The sequence below is a fragment of the Hemitrygon akajei genome, chromosome 11, assembly GCF_048418815.1.
Source record: "Hemitrygon akajei chromosome 11, sHemAka1.3, whole genome shotgun sequence".
In the NCBI taxonomy this organism is placed as follows: Eukaryota; Metazoa; Chordata; class Chondrichthyes; order Myliobatiformes; family Dasyatidae; genus Hemitrygon; species Hemitrygon akajei.
In genome coordinates this window covers 18,417,268-18,439,031 of record NC_133134.1, presented here as the reverse complement: position 1 = coordinate 18,439,031, position 21,764 = coordinate 18,417,268, and the positions used below count along the sequence as shown (strand labels likewise).

At 37.1% G+C, this 21,764-nt stretch overlaps 1 protein-coding gene across 3 annotated transcripts in view; it reads right to left on the bottom strand.

Moving 5' to 3' along the window:
• zc3h7a (zinc finger CCCH-type containing 7A) overlaps positions 1-21,764 on the bottom strand; it is a 104,879-nt gene that overhangs the window by 29,839 nt on the left and 53,276 nt on the right. For all 3 annotated transcript variants that reach the window (XM_073060314.1, XM_073060312.1, XM_073060313.1), the window contains 8 exons: positions 13,555-13,635; positions 13,413-13,463; positions 12,637-12,676; positions 12,095-12,381; positions 6,914-7,130; positions 6,297-6,355; positions 3,489-3,672; positions 928-1,089 (listed from right to left, as the gene is read on the bottom strand). In XM_073060314.1, coding sequence (XP_072916415.1) covers positions 928-1,089; positions 3,489-3,672; positions 6,297-6,355; positions 6,914-7,130; positions 12,095-12,381; positions 12,637-12,676; positions 13,413-13,463; positions 13,555-13,635 — 1,081 coding nt within the window. The remainder of the gene's footprint in view (positions 1-927; positions 1,090-3,488; positions 3,673-6,296; positions 6,356-6,913; positions 7,131-12,094; positions 12,382-12,636; positions 12,677-13,412; positions 13,464-13,554; positions 13,636-21,764) is intronic.

Here is a 21,764-nt window from a genome sequence, read left to right as displayed (position 1 = left end):
AAACCTGGCTATGAGATACCGCAACATTAAATGTGATCTATTGCTCACGTTCAAAAAGGAATCAAGATGAAGTAACTTTACACAATTTATTTTCAATTTTGTTAGTTTGAGAGCAAGGAATCAATGATCAATTCATTGCCTTGATACCAAAGCAAACTGGTCAACCCTGACTGCTATTCATAAGTTATCTTTGTGGATTGTAGACAGAGACAAGGAGACATGTTTGTACTGTGTTCAACACAGAAATGTACTCGGGCACAAGTGTAAAACAAGTACGAAGGTAAAACATGAAAGATTAGGGGGGAAAAAAATCAGAAAAACCCAGAGAAGCGTCCATAAGGGATTATTAAAAATGGCAGTACTATTGTGAATTACAATGCAAAACATCTCACAAGGTTTTGTGTTTTGAAAAAAGGAATCTGTTCAGAAACTTAAAATGAAAAGACTATTACATGAATAGACCCATTTTCCAGCCCAGTAGCCTGGCCACAGTTGAAATGGCATCATTACAGCTGGAGATTAGGAAGTGCAGTGTCTGATCAAGTCACTTTCTGTTCTTTGTCCTCCTTTCCATTGCCCCATAACAGGAGGCTGATCAACTTCATGACCACTAAACCGAAGGATCATCTTGTTGTTGGTCACCAGGGTTAGGCAATCAATGGTAATCATAACAGCAACATCCACATTCCAAAAATTGATTTTTAAGCATCTTACAATACCATCATCATTCCTGTTATATTTTCTGGGAATTATGAGCTTGTGTTAAAAGTGGTGTAATATACATTAGCAGAAAGCTGTGAGTGGTCATTGGCAGCAAATGTTTAAAGCAGCCAACATTTTAATATTTAATCTTATTTTGCTTTCCAAAAGTCACGTGAGAAGCTATCATGAGCTATATATTTTATGTATATACTAATAACTCCTCACCTTTACATATGTAATAGGGCCCCACATACTGATTTTTTGTTGGCCTAGGTCGTATCTTCTTCCAAGACCTATCATCGGAATTCTTCAGTCGACCAATTAAAATATCCTTCTTACATTTATGTTCTCCCTCTCCAGTATAGGTGTAAGTCAATCCTTTGGGATCTGAAAGCAGTAGAAAGATTGACATAGTAAAGGATTTCTTTTAAAAAATTGTTTTTCCTCTCAAGACATAGCCAAGGAATTGTTTCTCATGCTGTGGTTAAACCTTTTTCTCTATACTGCACAGTACAGTTTAGCAGCCAGTTTTACTTCAATATTTCACCATATCAGGCTAAAAGATGACAAGAATTTAACACTTAACAATTGAAGTATTTCAAATGAGGACAGCGATATTTTATTAGTTGTCAACTACTTAAGGCAGCCAATAGTTGTGAATGGTACAGTATTCTGCAAATGTCTTAGGGATATATATAGCTAAGGTGCCTGAGACTTTTGCACAGTACTGTAGTAATTGTATGTATTGCACTGTACTGCTGCTGCAAAAAAAACATATTTCATGATATATGTGAATGACAATAAACCTGATCCTGATATGGGTCTCTATTGTGGGCTGAGAGTGGGAAGGGGGCAGGGAGAGGGGAATCACGGTAGGGAAAAGGGGAAGGGAGTGGGAACCACCAGAAATATATTCTGTAGTTATCAATTAACCAATTGTTTGGAATCAAATGATCCTGCCTGGAGTCTCAGGGCTGGGTGTGTCTGCACCCGCCTGGCTCTCCTTCTCTACCGCCTGTCCCACACACCTCATCATTCCCAACGTTCTTTGCTCCTGTCAGATTTACAAACTTGCTCTCTGCTCCATGTTGACAAATACAGTACTGTACAAAAGTCTTAGGAACCCTAGGTATATTCCTGCCACTACCTGCAAGGAGTTTGTATGTTCTCTCTATGACCATGTGAGTTTCCTCTGGGTGCTCTGGTTTCCTCCCACAGTCCAAAGACGTACCGGTTGGTAGGCTAATTGGTCATTGTAAATGGTCCTGTGATTAGGCTAACATTAAATTTGAGGATTGGTGGGCGGAGTGGCTCGAATGGCCAACTCCGCGCTGAATCTCAATCAACAAATGAACAAACAAATCTGCCTAAGACTTTTGCACAGTACTATTCTATAGAAATGCAGGTCGTAAATACAAGAGATTCTGCAGATGCCGCAAAACTAGAGCAACACACACCAAATGATGGAAGAACTCGGCCTGAAACATCTACTGGTTATTCCCCTCCATAGGCACTGCCTGAGAGTCGCTCAGCATTTTGTGTGTGTTGTTATAGATTAAGTCATTTTCTTCATCCATACAAAAGTAGCAATTATTTCAAATGCGCGATCTTAGCTGCAGCATTGGTATTTTCAATAGTTTGGAGAAAGGTATGGGCAGACCAACATGTGTAAGATCAATTACAAAACTGTGATACTGGTCTGTATAAAGCAGACTTCAAACAAAACACTCAGCACATCAAGTGGCTAAACAATTTGTAATCAGAAGCAAATGTGCACTGCACTTAATCATTTGTCTGATAATCAGAACATTAACCTAAACCACTCCCTTCTTATCTACTTTACCTCAGCTAATAGAACCACTTCATTTTTGTTGCCCTCCATCCACTGACAGAGCTTCACAATTCAGTATTAGATTGAAAATTAAATGAGTTGTCCCATTCTAGAATTGACAAACAAGCATTTTCACACTATTGAAGATGGCCACCTGATTAATGCTATTGTTAATTTCTTAGCACCAAGTGGATATCAAACTTGAGAAATTAATGATTTTACAATCACTTCATTGTGTCACTCAGCTGTAGGACAGCTTAGCAGATGTGCTTTGGAGCTTCTGTATAATAGAGTTTTATTCATTAATTATATTAAGTAAATCTTGGCACTTTAATTCTTCTCATTACAGTATTTTGTCATTTTAATGCAATATTTTCTGAGAATGTTTTCCCAAAGGATTGCGATGTTTCCTTCTCTCTTTTTATTCTGTGATGCTTATGCTAATGCAGTAATGTGGGGTTGGCAAGGCGTGGTGGAAATGATAATAAAGGCCCATAACTTGTGGGATTATGATGAACCAGACAAGGTAAAGATAGAGAGAAGTATTGGAAGTGGTACAACAGACAAACACAGCAGAGCAAAAGAAATAAAAGGAGACATAATTCCATCTGACCTCATCATTACCTATGAGAGTTCTTGGCCACTTAAAACAACAATAAACCAGATTGTCCAAAATCAAAATCACTAGTTTTGATGGGTGACTATAATAATTCACTTGAAATTAATTATGTGCTTGAGCTATTTTATCTGCTAAATGGGGACAGACCCTCACCCCACATTTGGTTAGAGAATTGAAAAAGTGTTCCTTGATACACGAAATGCTTGCCTGCTGGTAGAGATACAAAGTAGTACATCTCATTGCTCAAGTATAAATGGAATCATGCAAGTGGCACATAATATTTATTTCAATAATAGAAAAGGTTTGAATAATATAACTAAGATAGATTTTTCTCACCTATTTTGAAACAAGACAAACAGGCCTGTTTAAATTCATGTGTTTCTGACAGTGGATTTCCACCAAGTGGTTGCATGGATAATTCAGTTGTTCCCATTTCTGTTCCTCTTGAAAAGGCACTTCCGTTTTGACCTATAACTCCTATATTGCTGTTACTAACGAAAAGGCTACTTGTACTATTTCGCTGTTAAAAAACACAAAAATAAAATTCTTTGAACCTTGCAGAAAATATAACACTGCAAATTAATAGTTTGTGAATGTTTAACGTGGAATAAATGGCATGTTTCACTGCTCTGGTGAGAGTGTTCTTTGATGACTGAATAAAATGTAATGTTTTGGTTTTAAATTATAAATGGAAGAAGTATTCAAAAGTCTTAATGTGATGTTATTCAAAATTATTTCATTTAAAACTGAAAGCCAGAAAAAGAATAACAATGTTATAATTCAAAGTGTAATAATTTAAGACTTACAAATAAATAATCAATTTTAAAAGCTTTTTACCTGGGGTAAATGTGGCTAAATTACTGTATTACTAATTCAAAGTAAGAATTCAAATCCTGCACACAGCTGTGAAATTTAAATTCAGTTAATAATCATGACCACAAAAGATATAACAGATGGCTGTTTTAAAAAAAAAACAGCATCTGATTTATTCATTCCCCATCTGGGGAGTGTAGCTTTCATCTTTACCGTTTGCTAACATTTAACTGCATCTTAAAAGTGTTATACAAGTAGCCAGCCATCAACACAGCATCAAAATGGAGAATGAATAATACTGAATGGACCATCTAGCAGCAACTGAGTCAGTGAGACACAATTAACTCATAAGAATTAGGCACAGCAATAGGCTATCTGGCTGTTCATGAAAAATAAACTCAAAATTTGAAAGAAACAATGGATTATGTCACTTTTTGTCTAGGGTTAATGACATGGAAATTTGTAAAATGGGCCATTTACTGAGAATGCAACTAATCAGAAATGAAAGGGTGCATTGTATTTCAATAAGTAATGCTTTAACAGCAAACAGTATGACAGAAAAAATCTGATTTATTTTCAAGTTAAAAATCAATGCATCCTGCCCCATATTTGACAAAGTATTCACGTAGAGAAATAAGATAATAATGATAGCTGCAGTGCCATCACCAATAAACTGTTAAGTTGCCTCTAATGAATGACGCACAGACTATGCCATACCAATGACTACTCGCTCACAGGAGGGGAGGGGATTTGGTTTATCCACTTCTGAGACAATTTTGGTTATGATTTTACTTTGTCAATCACAAGAAGCAAAAATCAAGTCTTTAAAAAGCTAAAGCCATGCTATCAAATTCATCTACAAAGGTAAATCAAAAAGGGTGCAGAAAACAAAAGATTCCTCGGCCTTTTCCTCCAAGATTCAACACCTGCTTAAAATCTTACTCTCGTCTTCTTCCTCCAACTTCGTGATAGGGTACTGTTCCACAGATGGACTCTACTGTTATAATTGTTTCATGATTAACTTTATCCCATTCTGGTAATTCTTGTTTCTCTTTCTAGCAGATTTCTTGCCTCTTACACGCTTTCACTTCAGCTTGCTGGCACCTTAATGCCTCATGTTCTATTATTTTCCTGTCATCTATCACAGGGGCAGACCAATACTGCAAAAAAAACTGTATTTACGTAGCATCTTTCACTTCAAAACTTTTCCATTAACAAAAATTTGGTCCAATGATAAGCTCCTTGAAGAGCTATTTGCATCCATTTCTCTACACTTACTCCACATGTCCTTTTAAAAAAAATCAGATATGTTGAGAATTATTACTCTACACCCACTGATTGTAACAACCTGTTGCACAGAAATTTCATTTTATCTCTCTTGACATTTATATTCAAGGAGTGCTGGGAAGAAATAATTTTAAATCACTGGTTCCCATTGGCAGAAGTGTCTATTTATTTTGCCACAACATATTGCTGTGTTCCAATTAAAAAAAGTAATTTCTACACTGAATGAAGATTCATCGATGTTATCATTCACTTAAATTTCATCTGCACCTATCCTGTATTTTTATGTTCAGATTTAAATAGAACAGTCATGAAAATTAAATCCAGAAATAAGTCAACCAGTAATTTCCTTAGGATTACTACAACAACTTCGCTATTGGATTGTACAGCTTTATGTACAAAACCAAGAATTAATACTTTTAAAAGAACAAAATCTTTATCATAGCTCCTCTATCTCCTTTTAAAATTCTCACCAGCACAATTCTTCCCACCCAGAATTTATTGCTTTATACATTTCCTCAATAAACTTCTTCTGACATCTGTCAGACAAGTTTATTAATCTGTTTAACTATCCCTCACATCGATCCTTCAGTTTGTTGTATGCAAATGATTAAACTTCAAATTTTATTTGGAATTTTCTATTAACTCGCTGAACTTAGGCATTTGATGAATCCTTCTTATTGCATCTATTCTGAAATTATTTTAAAGGGATGAATAGCATGCTTTGGTATCCATCTGAAAATTAGTTTCTGCTATAGTATCAGCTGTAATACTTTTGTGCCTTATGGTCAGAGAGGTTGTGTTTAACAATTTAAATGAGGATATAATCAAGACAGAAAAGCACGTCTTGCATGACAAGATGGTCTGTTAGAAAAGCAAAATGTTTTGATGGATAGTTATATCTTTAAGAGATAATTATTTCCTACTTCTGGCTCACTATTTAAATAGAACAGAATTTAAACAAAAGGACCCATTTTGTTTAATTGGTCCATTTATCTATCAAATGTTATCATTGATAAGACAAGTGAAAATTATTCATTTACTCACAGACAAATACGAAATGGAACTACGTGCTCCAGCCCCAGTTCCAATATCTGAAGGTTTTGCTGCCAAAGAGAAAAAGTGAAAAGATAAGAAAACATTGATTTTATTTAACAGCTTGAATTTAGATTGTCAAATGCCATGGGAGAATTCAAATTTATGTCACTGGATCAACAGTTAAATTTTTTGCTTCCTCGTCTAAAGTAAAAGTCCTCAATAATAAAATCTCTCAACTATGAATGCTCAAGAATCATATTGCAAAAACAGCTGCAGCAAACATATTCAGACACATTCTCACACTGAAATTCAACTCTCAGTATAATTTGTTTACTTTTTTATTATTTGGATGATCTGTCCTCTTTTACACATATTTGTTGGTCTTTGTTATGTGTGTTTTTTTATGGATTATATTGGATTTCCTGTGGGTGCCTGCAGGAAAATGAACTTCAAGGTTGTATAGGAAACACATACTTTGATAAGAAATTTACTTTGAATTTTCAACTTTGAACTGAGCAGAACACCTTTAATATTTGGGGATAACAACTTTTATTTAATTTTGAAACAAAAGAATTATGGAAGCTCATTGTCAAATTTTAGATGTGAATTTGATAAACAATTTTTACCTCTTTGAGATTCCATAATAGGTAAAGAGTCCAAAGAATCCATTCTGGAGACAAAAGTATCATATGACAGCATATTCATAGATAATGAATAGACAGAAGGAAGAGTCACCGAAGGAACATTACTGCTTGTAACTTGCAGTGGTAGGACAGAACTGGGACAAGGAATACCAGAAGACAGGCTGGCTGGTAAGCTAGTTGAAACACTTCCTTGAACTTCCTGCAATTAAAGGTGAAAATCAAATCAGATTAACATGACCAAAAAAATTACAAACGATAAGATATCTAAAGAACTTGTTTTACAGTAGGATCTTATTGAAACATGTCAAATATTGAAAGGTCTAAATAGAGTGGATGTGGAAAGGATGTTTCCAATAGTGGAGGAGACTAGGATGAGAGGGCACAGCCTCAGAATAGGAAAATGCTACTTTAGAACAGAGATGAAGAAGAATTTCTTTAGCCAGAAGATGGTAAATCTGTGGAATTCATTACCATAGATGGCTCCGGAGGCCAAGTCATTGGGCATATTTAAAATAGAAGTTGATAGATTCTTGATTAGTAAGGGTGTCAAAGTCTATGGAGAGAAGGCAGGAGGACGGGGTTGAAAAGGGTAATAAATCAATTGAATGGCAGAGCAGACACAATGGGCCAAGTGGACTAATTCTGCCCCTATGGCTTATGGTTACAGAGAGTACACAAGAGAATGGGTTGAAAGAGATAATAAATCAGCCACAATTGAATAGCGAAGACTCGTTGGGTTGAATGGCCTAATTTTGCTCCACTGTCTTACAATCTTATATACGGTAATGCTGTATCCCAAAGTACTTCACAGGCAGTAAGTCTTTTTAGAAGTCCAACCACATTATTTCTACAAGATGCTACAGTTCATTTTTGCACATGAAATGCATTGAATTAAAGAGTAGAGAGACAGGAACTGCAGGCACTATAATCTGGAACAAAATCTGTTGGAGATACTCAGATCAGGCTGCATCTGTGGAGGTAGAGAAACAGAGGGAAGGTAGACATTTTGAGCCATTCCTCCTGAAGCAGTGTCCCCATCTGGTCCGCTGAATTCCTCCAGCATTCTTTTTTCTGCTTGAATTATAAAATACTGTTGGTAAGTGACAAGTTTTTAACTGTGTCCTGCAGATGAGTGGGAAGTTCATAGGACACCAGGAGGCATTTAAGTGTTTAGAGGACACCCCATCTCTACAAGGTTTATCCAGGCACATTTTGGGCCATATAGTTATATATTTCAGTTTTAAACTGTTGGGGATAAACATAACTTGAAAAGCAAATAAATGACAGAAGAGTTATTTTATTGGTGATGTTAGTTGAGAAGTGAGTGCTTGCCAACACAGCTGTAGAATTTCTTGCTCTCAAAAAATAAGGTCATAATGCTCAGCATGCTACCAAGATATATTCATTCAAGCAAGTGGATGGTGTTATATTTTACTGTATATAAAATTATGTCAGTCACTGGACATTGTCATAATTTTCTAATTAAGAGAAAAATACATTACTAATAGAGTCAAGCTAGTATTATTGATTGTGAATTCAACAATGTATGTTTTTGTAATACAGTGCATATTTTAACCATTTGTAGACAATGAAAAATACTACTACTAATTTAGAGAAATACCTATGACCAGTTTTGTAAATAATGTGGGTACAAGAGTAGATCAAAGGCTTAGTATTGTAATGAGTGATTGACCTCCTGACTTTCCAGAGTTGATCTGCCATCTACAAAGCACATTTGGAGTGTAGTGAGAAGCTCTCCACTCATTGCAGTATCAACAACACTTGAGGCGCTGTCAGTCACGTGTGCCATCAGAATGGCATCACTAATACAGTAACAATAGGTCCACTGGACATTATAAAATTGCAACTTCAGTTACAATATGTTTCATTGTCCTCCAGCAGAAGTATAATCTCAACATCAAAAGTGTTTATTGAATTAATTGCGCAACTCCTGTTATAAGAGCAAACACGAGGAAATCTGCAGATGCTGGAAATTCAAACAACAACACACACAAAATGCTGGTAGAACACAGCAGGCTAGGACTCCTGTTATAACGTGGTTTTGTTGATCAAAATAGTCCTGATGAAGATTCTTGGCCAAAACATCGACTGTTTACTCTTTTCCATAGATGCTGCCTGGCCTGCTGAGTTCCTCCAGCATTTTGTGTGTATTACTTTGATTTCCATCATCTGCAGATTTTCTCTTGTTTGTAACAAAGCTAGAAGTTCCCTTAGCAGTAATTGGCCAAGAACACATTTAATCAGCACTAAAATGCAAACAGCAACTTAAATGACTGCAGAATTTTAGGTTGCAGACAACTGGTCATAAAGTCACACAGCACAGAAACAAGCTCATCAGCACATCAACCACTGAAGAACCCATCTACACTAATTCAATTTACCAGCACTTTCCGTGGCTTGGCAATTCAAGTGTTGTGAGGGACCTGTGTCCACCACCTTCTCAATAATACATCACCATTTGGGTGGAAAAAAATCCTCAGATCCTCTCTATCCTTTTTATTTCTCAACCTAAACCTATGCCCTCTAGTTTGGAATGCTACTATCCACTCTATGTTCTTCGGAAGTTTGTATACCACCTTCAGGTCCCCTCTCACTCTCCTTCACTTCAAGGAAAACAAACAAGCTTTTCCAATTGTAATTTTCTGAACATTTAAAAATATCTCAATTCGAATTCTATTTTGTTGCATTTTCACAGTAGACATAGAATTCACATCGAACATGCTAAAATTACATCCACAGCGTGTTCCTAAGAATACCGCCCCGATGTCTATTGATTGTTACTCATTTTATATTTAAGTTTGCTGACAACATTGCTGTTCTTGGCTGAATCAGAGGTGGTAACAAATCAGCATTTAGGAGGGAGATTGAAAATCTGGCTGAGCGGTGCCACAACAAATTCTTACTCAATGTCAGCAAGACCAAGAAGCTGATTATTGGCTTCAGGAGGAGGAAACCAGAGGTCAATGAGCCTGTTCTCATCTGGAGATCAAAGGTGGAGAGGATCAGTGACTTTAAATTCCTCAGTGTTATTATTTAAGGACCTGTCCTGGGCCCAGCACACAAGTGCAATTACAAAGAAAGCATGGCAGCACCTCCTATTTTTTTTTTAGAAGTTTGTGAAGATTCAGAATGACATCTAAAACTTCGACAGAATTCCATAGATGTGTGGTGGAGAGCGTATTGACTGTATCACAACCTGGTATGGAAAAACCAATGCCCTTGAACGAAAGAGCCTTTAAAAAGAAGTGGATCTGGCCCAGTCCATCACAAGTAAAGCCTTCCCCACCACTGGGCACATATACATGGAGTGCTGTTGCAAGAAAGCAGCATCCATCACCAAGTACCTCCACCATCCAAGACATGCACTCTTCTTGCTGTTACTATCAGGTAGAAGGTACAGGAGCCTCAGGATTCACACAGGATCAGGTTCAGGAACAATTATTATCTCTTAACCGTCAGGTTCGTGAAATAAAGGGGAGAACTTTATTCAACTTCACTTACGCCATCAGTAAACTGTTCCTACAACCTATAGGCTCACTTTAAGGATTCTTCAACTCATTCTCAATATTTATTGCTTTTTTATTTGTTATTATGTTTTTCTCTTTTGTACTTGCACTGTTCGTTATCTTTTGCACATTGGTTGTTCGTTTGTGCTGTCGGATGCGGTCATACTATTATGCTTCTTGGATTTACTGAGTATGCTCGCAATAAAACAAATCTCAGGGTTGTATATGGTGGCATATATGTACTTCGATTATAAATTTACTTTGAACTTTAAACTTGGGTTTTTATACGTGAAGAAATACCTAATGTGGATTCCGCACTTTCCTTGGAACTCTTGTTAATATTAATTCCTGTTGCTGAAGTTCTAGTCAGTTCCAATATCTAATATAACTTGATATCCCCTGTGGGTACATACTCCAGCTTGCACTAACAGAGAAACCTCTATGGCTGTGACATTTCACCCTCTCCAGACACTGGCAGCTAAAGGAATGCTAAATCCTAAAACATTGTGGAAACTGAGAAGTTTTCTGGAAGAAGAATTATGCTGTGATACTTGGCATGGAAGCTGGCAGCACTCTGGAACTTCAAGTCATGTTCACAACAGCAAGCAACCATCAGCAGATGTGTTTGGAGCAAAAGCACAAAGTCTAAGCCAGACCTCAAATACTGAACAGCAGCCAAAAAAAGATGATCATTTAGTGTAGGCCCAGGAATGATAAGACCAGCTGTAGTTCTATATAGGCACAACAGTTAAAACCTGGGACCTTTGCCAATTCCAACCAACTTAATTTTCTAATGGAGTTACTTTCCGATTTCCAGATAAATTCTGATTCTAAAATACTCTCCAGAACTAAAGACAACCAGTGTTTAAAAAAAAAACCTTATTCTATATTAGGCTTCTACAATTCTATACTCGCTCAGCACTTATAAATTATAAGATCATAAGACCATAAGATATAGGAGCAGAATTAGGCCATATGGCCCATCAACTCTGCTCCTCCATTTCATCACGGCCGATCCAGTTCCCTCTCAGCCCCAATGTCCCTCCTTTTCATATCTTTTTATGCCCTGACTAATTAAGAATTTTATCAACCTCTGGCTTAAATATACCCAATGACGTGGCCTCCTCAGCTGCCTGTGACAATGAATTGCACAGGCTCATCACTCTCTGGCTAAAGAAATTCCTTCTCATCTCCATTCTAAAAGGATGCCGCCTATTCAGAGGTTGTGTCCTCTGGACTTAGAACTTGCCCACCATAGGAAACACCCTCTCCACATCCACTCTATCGAGGCCTTTCAATATTTAACAAGTTTCAATGAGGTCACCCTTCTTTCTTCTGATTTCCACTGAGTAGAGGCCCAAAGCCGTGAAACACTGTTCATATGACAAGCCTTTCAATCCCGGAATCATTTTCATGAACCTTCTCTGAGCCCTCTCCAATGTTAGCACATCCTTTCTTAGTTAAGGGGCATAAAACTGATCAGAATTCTCAAAATGAGGCCTCAGCAGTGCTTTTAAAACTCTCAACATTGCATCCTTGCTTTTATATTCTAGTTCTCAATAACACATTAACAAATGTTTGCTAATCCTTCAATTTACTGAAATGTTAGCCTTTACTAAAATAAATTATATTTTACCACAGGAGTTTCTTCTAAAGCAGACATAGAATCTAGCAGCTCGTCCAGGTCCTCTCCTATTTTGTCTCCATCAGTAAAATCTAAGCATGACTCAGACACTGGATAAGGTACCCCTCCTCCGTTCATCAGTGTAGCAGTGGGAAGGTTGTTTCTCTCGGACAGATGTACAGGAGGCGACGTAGAATTAGGAACAATTAGAACTGGTGTTGATTCACTCGCAGCTTGAGGGGTTTCATCCGAAGAGACAGATACAGAAACTGGAGATTCGAGACCTAATCCTGGAAAATCTACAACAAGAGAAGATGCAACATTAACAACAAAGATTTAACATTGGAAAAAGTTTTTATTAATACTGAAAGGGAAAACATTTCATGTGCATTTTAGTACATATTAGCAACCTCTGTGTGTCACTCTTACATGCAACACAATGTCAGAAGATAGCTTATTTCCCAATACCATGTATATATATCACTGACAAGAAAATTCCACTACTCCCAAACCTCTGCAGAATTTATTGGAATATAAAATTAAATTCATTTTACCTGTTTCAATATCTTCAACTGAACCTGAACCATTACTGGGCTATGGAGAAAATAGAGATATAAATGTTATTTACTTTTAATAGGCGCTCACACACACACACACACACACACACACACACACACATATATATATATGGATTACTTGCATGTGTACAGTTTAAATTGGCATCATGGTGAGTGTAGATATTATGAGGTTTTTTCAGAAACCAATACAAATTTAAATCCACAAATGTGGGGTGGCATGGTGTAGTGTATTGGTTAGCACAGTGCTTTACAGTACAGATGACACGGGTTCAATTCCCACCGCTGCCTGTTAGTACATTCTTCCTGTGACTGCGTAGGCTTCCTCTGGGTGCTCTAGTTTCCTCCCACAGTCCAAACACATAGCAGGTTAATTGGTCACTGTAAATTGTCCTATTAGGCTAAGATTAAATCAGGTGATTGCTGGGCAACACAGCTCGAAGGGCTAAAATAAAAATAAAAACTAATACCAAACTATTAAGATAATTACGTAAAAAGAAATTCTCCAATTTAGAACAGCAAACTTTACAGATTTAGTTGAGGAACTCTGTAGTTGTTATTAATCAGGCAATTGTCACAGTAAGATGTTAACATCTAAAATCTTTGAGAAATCATCAAGAAGAAAAAAATCAGAGCTTGAAAGTTAACATACACAAATGAAGCAGGTAAAGCCAAAATATGCCGACATACTGCACACCCTGCACAATTAACACATGCAAGAGAGAAAATTAAGCAGCCTAGAAGAATACCCTTACTTGTTTAGAAGATTCAGCAGAAGTAATGGAACTGACAGCAATTAATGGAGGCTGCAAGAAAAAGACAATCATTCAATTAATTACAAGTCCAAAAGATTTGAATTGGAAAATTAATGCAAATAAAAGTATAAAGTGCATTCACCTGAGCACGAATATATGCTTTCCGAATTTTTAATCCTAATTTCTGAGCCAACTCTTGGGTTAACTTTATTACAACATCATCCTGAAATATAATTTTAAACATATTTTTAGTTTTTTTATTTAAAGGCAGGACTGTTACCAAAAGACAGACAGTTCTATATTGAATGACAGAAATTGTACAACTGTTAAAAATTCAAGTAGATCAGGGAGAATAACACACAAAATGCTGGAGGAATTTAGCAGGTCAGGTCCTGATGAAGGGTCTCAGCCCAAAACATCGACTGTTTATACAGTCGGCCCTCCTTATTCATGAATTCCGCATGCGTGAATTCAACTGACCGCGAATTGCAAAAACCCATAAGTGCTCTTCCAGCACTTGTTTTTCGAGCATGTACAGACTTTTTTTTTCGTCATTATTCCCTAAACAATGCAGTATAACAACTATTTTACATAGCATTTACATTGTATTAGGTATTATAAGCAATCTAGAGATGATTTAAAGTATACAGGAGGATGTACGTGGGTTATCGTGGATCAGGATGGAAAAAAATCGGAAGTTCTCTTACAGGTACATCAGGTATTATTTAGCATCAGTTAGTCAAATGTTTGTCTTAGTATATATTTTACCTTTCTATGCATATAAAACACTTAAGAACATATGTATCAGCGCCGGGCTTGGGAACTTCTTCCCGAGTTCGATCTAGTGACAGACCGCTATAGAGTGCGCTCTCCACTGTGCCGGATTGATGTGAGGATCAAAGACCCAAAACCCAATAAGGCTACAATTATTGCTTAGTAATAATTGTTGCTTTCATCGGGGCACAGCCTTTCTCACTTTAGCCATTAAAATTGTTCCGATCGTTGACTGACTATAGCCTAACGCTTTACCAATGACCGATGGCGTTTCACCTCTTTCTGATCGCTTTATTATTTCCACTTTATTTTCAATCGCGATCGTGATTATTTTCATGAATAGAAACACTGTGGATTCAGATCTCTGCCGCTGGGTCCTAATGTCCACCGCACCGAGACAGGTTAAATAAGGTCTGGGGTTCTGCTGGGTCCTAATGTCCACCGCACCGAGACAGGTTAAATAAGGTCTGGGGTTCCGCTGGGTCCTAAGATCTTTTTTACATGTTACTTCCATGAAACTTTGGCTAATTGGGGCAGCCGCTTAACTGGGCCAAAACATACCTGTTCTGATGCAACCCAATTAACCAGAATTCACCATACTTTCTTATCATAATCTATAGTATATTTTTTGTATTGCACTGTACTGCTGCTGCAAAAAGTAAATACATTTCATGACAGGTGTGAGTGATGATAAATCTGATTCTGATATGGGTCTCTACTGTGGACTCAGAATGGGAAGGGTGCAAAGAGCGGGGAATCGTGGTTGGGGAAAAGGGGAAGGGAGAGGGGGGAGAGCGGGAAGCACTAGAGAAACATTTTGTAATGATCAATAAACCAATTGTTTGGAATCAAATGACCTTGCCTGGTGTGTCAGGGCTGGGTGTGTTTGCACCTGCTCATGGAACCTTCTCTACCACCTGTCCTATACCCCTCCCATGGTGCTCCATCCTCAACATTCCCAACATCCTTTGCTCCCGCCAGATTTACAAACTTGTTCTCCACTCCACATTTGTACTGTGCAAAAGGCTTAAGCACTCTAGCTATATATTAGCACAATACTGTAGGTTCCATCCTGACCCTGGGTTCTGTCTGAAGTTTACAAATTCTTCAAGGATGTATTGGGGAGATTGACAGGTGAGCCCATTGATGTAACACGCGGAGTATGCCAGCGATCAGTTTTAGGCAAGCAATTGATCACTGGTTACATTAACTATTGGAATGAAGGAAGTGTATGTGATTTTTCCAAATTTGTCAGTGATATGAAAAAAAGGGCATGTTGTGATCAGGATACTGTGATTCTGTAATGGGATCTAGACAGAATAAGTTAGTGGGCAAAAGACTGGCAAATAGAGTTTAATGCAGGCATGTGCGAGGTCAATAGAAATCAAAAGGCAGATTATCTAAATGGAGAAATACTGCCAAGTTGGTGAAGTACAGAGGAGTCCATGTGTTCTTGTGCATCGCAAAAAGCTAGCAGGTAGGTCCACCAAGCAGTTAAGAAGGCAAACGGGGGACTTCCAGTTAAGATGGCGGTAGCTTAAGTCGCTAAAACTATTGCTCCGCTCCATTTCATATACCTGCATTTATTTCTTACTTTTCCTCCCACTATTGAAGTTGCTGGCTGCACAACAAGTGTATCTAAGCCTACTAAATCGGCAAAAAAAGACACTCCATCGGGAGCAACCTTGAGTGAAATTGTGTCGCTGTTAGAACAAACCCAACAAGATATGTTTTCTCAATTTAGTTCATTGGAACTGAAACTGGATAAAATCAACTCTACACTGGAGAATCATGCTCAACGTTTATCACATGTTGAAGAAGTCACGGGGAAACTAGACCGTTGTTGTAAAGACCTGGAAAGAGTTTGCTCTACCCTAAAGGAGCATAATAGCAAGTTAACTCTTAAAGTTATGGACCTTGAAAGCAGGAGTAGACGCCAAAATCTTCAAATTCTCAACTTGCCTGAGACTGTTGGAAGGGGGATCTCCTGTCGAATTTTTCTCAAACTTTCTATGTGAGATCTTTGGAAGCAAAGTACTTTCCAGTCCTCCAGAGATTGATCGAGCGCACCGTATCTTTACATCTCGCTCAGCGGATGGCCAGAGACCACGTCCAGTGATAATTCACCTACCACGTCCAGTGATAATTCACCTCCATCGTTACCAAATCAAGGATTTACTAATTAAAGAAGCTCGTCGATGTAAAACGCTTCAATATAAAGGTCATGCTATCCATTTAGTAGAGGACCATGCACCTCAAGTTATGAGTCAACGTGCTGAATACAGAGGAGTAATGAAAGTTCTCTACGATCGTGGACTTCAACCATCTCTCGCCTATCCAGCCCGGCTCTGAATCAAGCTTAGGAACAGCGATTTTAAACGTTTTGATTCGGTTGCAGAGGCGCAGACCTTCATTGATAGCCTATCTGCTACTTCGAGTTCCTCAGATACGATATGATATGATTTTTTTTTTTCTTTTCAGCCTTTTTCATAGACACCTCTTAAAGGTCTTTGGAGACTTTACTTCAAAATGGAGTCGGTGTCGCATTAAAAAATTGATATTGATTCGTGAATTGACGACGTCCTTGACTGGTTTTTTGTTTTTCTTTTCAGACTTCAGTCTCCAGTTTCTACAAATCTTGATATTTTCTTTTTTAAATTTAAAATGTAGCTGTTGTCGCATCTATTTAATTAGTAGCTTAATTATGTTGCATTGTCCTATTGAAGTGTTTTTTTTTCATTTTCTCAATTTTAGTTTCTATCTTACATAATTTTAGTTCTTTAAAGGTGATGATTTTTTTTTCTCTTCAGTTAGATTATTTTAACCTTAAGCAGCAGTTGATGCTGTACCTTTAAACTCAGTTTCGGGTTTGGATCAAATTCCTCTCGAATGGATTTTTCTTTGTTGTTTTTTTTTCCTGTGTTTCAAGATGCTATTTGTGTTTTTTTTTCTTATTTTTATGATTCGGTTGGATTACTTATTTTGACGTTAAAGTTTTTTTCTGTATAACTGAGTTTATAGATTATCTATTTTTCGGTTTATCAACTCTAGTGGGAAGGTTGGGGTAAAGTTTTTTTTAAGACCATTATTATACTTTAAGATTTACAAACTTTGAATGTATTGTTTTTTCTTGTTAAGGTAAATCTTTGTTTGTAACTGTTAAAGCTTTTTGGTGTTTATTTCCATTACTGTATCAACAGTTGGAGTGGAAATAATTAAGATGTTACTTAATTGGAAGTCCAGTAGGGGGTTAGTTTTTCCTCAGGGAGAGCTTGCTGCTTTATATTTGCAGCTTTCTTGTTGTAGGTTTAGAGGGTGTGGGTGGGAACTCCAATGCTAATATTATATATGGAATTTTGACATATTTGTACTATACAGGATGTAATTTCATCCTGGCTTTTTTTCTTCTATACTTCTGCCCCAGAATTACATATAAATTTCAGATATGGTTTAATGCCCGCTATCTTTTTTTTCTTATGTTCAATGGTAGTCCACTGAACTTTGTCAGCTGGAATGTTAAGGGTTTGAATCATCCGGTTAAAAGGGGGGGAGTGTTCGCACATCTTAAACAGCTTAGAGTAGAGGTAGTCTTTTTACAAGAAGCACATATTCATCACTCAGATAATTCTCGTCTTATGGCACGATGGGCAGGACAACACTTTCATTCAACTTTTCAAGCCAAGGCAAGGGGCGTTTCAATTCTTATAAACAAAAATGTTTCTTTTGAGCTTCATAATAAGATATCTGATCCTAATGGTCATTTTATTATTGTTTCGGGGAAACTTTATAATACACGGGTGGTCTTAGCCAACGTTTACTCTCCTAACTCGGATGATGTAGGGTTTTTTGACCGTTTTTTTCCTTCATTGCCAGAACTAAGTTCATACTCTCTTATATTGGGTGGTGACTTTAACTGTTGGCTGGATCCAGTTTTGGACAGATCTTCTTCTACCCCTAGACAATTAAGTAAATCTGCTTTATTTATTCAATCTTTTCTTTCTAATTATGGAATATCTGATATTTGGCATTTCTTTCATCCACATGAAAGAGATTACTCCTTTTTCTCACAAGTTCACCATACATTTACTAGAATCGACTATTTTTTAATTGATAATCAATTGATCCCATCCGTCTGTTCTTGTGACTATAAGAGTATATTGATTTCAGATCATGCCCCACTTACATTGTCCATAGTTCTCCCTGGCCTCCCTCAAGTATATAAACACTGGCGTTTTAATCCGACCTTGTTGTCAGATAACGACTTTGTAAAATTTAAGGAGGATCAGATAACTTTCTTTTTAAATACTAATGCACTACCTGAAACCTCTAGTCAGGTGGTTTGGGACGCAATGAAAGCATATCTAAGAGGTCAAATAATTTCCTACACAGCAAATTTGAAAAGAAAGATTCACAAAGAACATTTAGAACTGATCAATCAGATTAAAGCTATAGACCAAGTATACGCCCAGGTCAAGGATCCGGAGTTATATAAGAAAAGAATGGAACTTCAAACTAAATTTAATCTTATTTTTACTTATCCGATTGAATGCCAACTTTTGGGCAGTCGGAGTAAGTTCTATATTCACGGGGATAAATCTGGTAAGTCCTTAGTTAACCAACTTAGGCACTCTAAAGCAAAACAACACATCACTAAAATTCAAATGAGTAATGGGAATATTAGTGTGGACCAGTCTGAAATTAATGATACATTCAGGAATTTTTACTCTCAAATTCACACCTCTGAATCCTTTTAATGGTAATACTACTGTTATGCAATTTTTAGATAGTTTAAATATTCTTAAACTTTCTTCTGATCTTAAACATAAATTGAATGAGCCATTATCCTCAGAGGAAATATCCTCTGCTATTTCTGCTTTGCAGCCTGGTAAATCTCCTGGTCCTGATGGGTTCTCTACAGAATTTTATAAATCATTTTCCTCATTGCTCTTATCCCAACTTAGTTTAGTTTTTTCTGATTCTTTTAAACAAAATAAATTGCCTGCATCATTTGATGAGGCTTGTATCATTCTTTTAGCGAGAAAAGGCAAAGATCCATTAGAATGTGCTTCATACAGGCCGATTTCTCCATTAAATGTAGATGCTAAAATTTTAACTAAAGTTTTGGCCCGTAGGCTGGGGACTATATTACCCTTAATTATCTCTGAGGATCAATCTGGCTTCATTAAAAATCGCCTTCCCTTTTTCAATATTAGACATCTTTTTAATATTCTATATTCATCTTCATCAGGGACCCCTGAATGTGTTATCTCTCTTGATGCCGAAAAGGCGTTTGATCGGGTAGAGTGGCACTATTTGCGGTTTTAGAAAAATTTGATTTTGGATATAATTTTACTAAGTGGATTAAGTTACTATATTCCCATCGAATTGCATCAGTTTTGACTAATTCCCAGCAATCCCAACCGTTTGATCTTAAACGTGGCACCCGACAGGGATGCCCTTTAAGCCCTCTGTTATTTGATCTGGCTATCGAGCCATTGGCAATTGCGTTTCGCAGTTGTACTGAACTGACTGGGATCTGGAGGGGCGGTTTTGAGCACAAAGACTCTCTATACGCTGATGATTTGTTACTTTTTATAAGTACCTCCTTACCTTTGTTGTTTTCACTTCTCAATAAATTTAGTCAGCTATCCGGATACAAACTTAATCTACATAAGAGTGAACTTTTTCCGATAAATAAGGAAGCACAAGAATTAGAATTTCACAATCTCACTTTTAAAGTAGTAAACAATTGTTTTACTTATCTTGGTATTATCGTAACAAGGAACTATAATTGACTGTTCGATGAGAATTTCAATAATCTTTTAAATTTTACAAAACAGAAATTAGCACAGTGGTCACCTCTGTCCATGTCTTTAAATGGATGAATTAATGTAATTAAAATGTATATTCTCCCTAAATTTTTATACTTATTTCAATCTTTACCTATATTTATTCCTGAAGTTTTTTTTGATTCTTTAGATTCTATTATCTCGTCATACCTATGGAAGGATAAACAACCCAGACTCAATAAAGCTCATCTCCAAACGCCTAAAAGAGAAGGTGGCTTGGCGTTGCCTAATTTTCGTTCATATTATTGGGCAGCCAATATTCGTAATATTATCTTTTGGTCCTACTTTTATAACCAGTCTGTTTGTCCAACATGGGTGGCAATGGAATTAAATGCTTATAAGAAATTATCTATACCAGCTTTACTTGGATTTGTTCTTCCTTGCCAATTGCCAAAATCTATTATTAATCCTGTAATCAGGCATACTCTGAGAATATGGGCTCAATTTAGAAAATACCATGGTCTTTATAGTTTTTCCCTCTCTAGTCCTATTCTATACAATCATTTATTTCAACCGCCTATGCAGGATTCCACATTCCAAGACTGGTGTAGGAGAGGTATCAAGCGTTTTGAAGATCTTTTTATAGACAATCGGTTTGCGTCTTTTGAACAGTTGTCTATAAAGTTTAATTTACTGAATACTCACTTTTTTCGATACCTTCAAATTAGACATTTTATTAGCCCTTTAATACCACATTTTCCTGAACAACCTGATAAAAATGTTGTAGACTTGTTTCTTCAAATGAACCCCTTGGGCAAAGGCGTAATCTCTACTATTCGTGTTAAATTAATGATTCTCAGACGAGACCCTTGTGATAAAATTAAAACTGCTTGGGAGCACAACTTAGGTTTTTCTTTGTCTGACAAGGTTTGGGATTCAATTTTTAAATCCGTCAATTCAATCTCCTTATGTGCTCGCCATTGCCTCCTGCAGTTTAAAGTCGTCCACAGGGCTCATATGTCCAAAACCAAATTGGCGAAGTTCTATCCTGATATTAGTCCCTGGTGTGACAAATGCAAAGGAGGTGAGGCCTCCCTTTTCCATTTGTATTGGGCCTGTCCTACTCTGGAAAAATTTTGGAAAGATTTTTTTTAAACTTTAAATCTTCTATATTAAATTGTCATTTGGAACCTGATCCTGAACCTGATCCTGAACCTGTTTGGTATTCTTCGAGACCCTGACAAGCATTTGACCCCGGCTAAACAATGAACATTGTCTTTTGCCTCTCTTCTAGCCAGACGAGCAGTACTCCTTAAATGGAGAGATGTAGTTCCCCCTACCCATGCTCACTGGCTTAGGGATATTATGTCTTGTTTAGATCTCAAAAAGATTCACTACTCACTTTCTAATTCGGACATAAAGTTCCATAGGGTGTGGGTGAGAATGTGAAAAGGGTAAGGGGTACGTGTAGAGGGGGTGGGCGAGGGGTAAGTGCAGCAAAATATGTAGACAGGACAAGAGAGAGGTACGTCATTGGGGAAGTAAGGAGAGGTAGCTAAAATAAGGTGCCAGGCCAGACGTGGAGACCACAAGGAAAAGGGAACCTGCGACCACAAGACAATGTGCTTGACAAAGTATTTTGAGTATACCTAGTTCAAGTGTTTTGAAGTGCGTCAGTATTAATTCTAGGTATTACACTTTAACCTTTGCTAAATTCTGAGTATTTCGCATGCTTAACTATGCAATAGCCAATCAATTGATGAATTCGAATCGGTAACCATATTTGCGA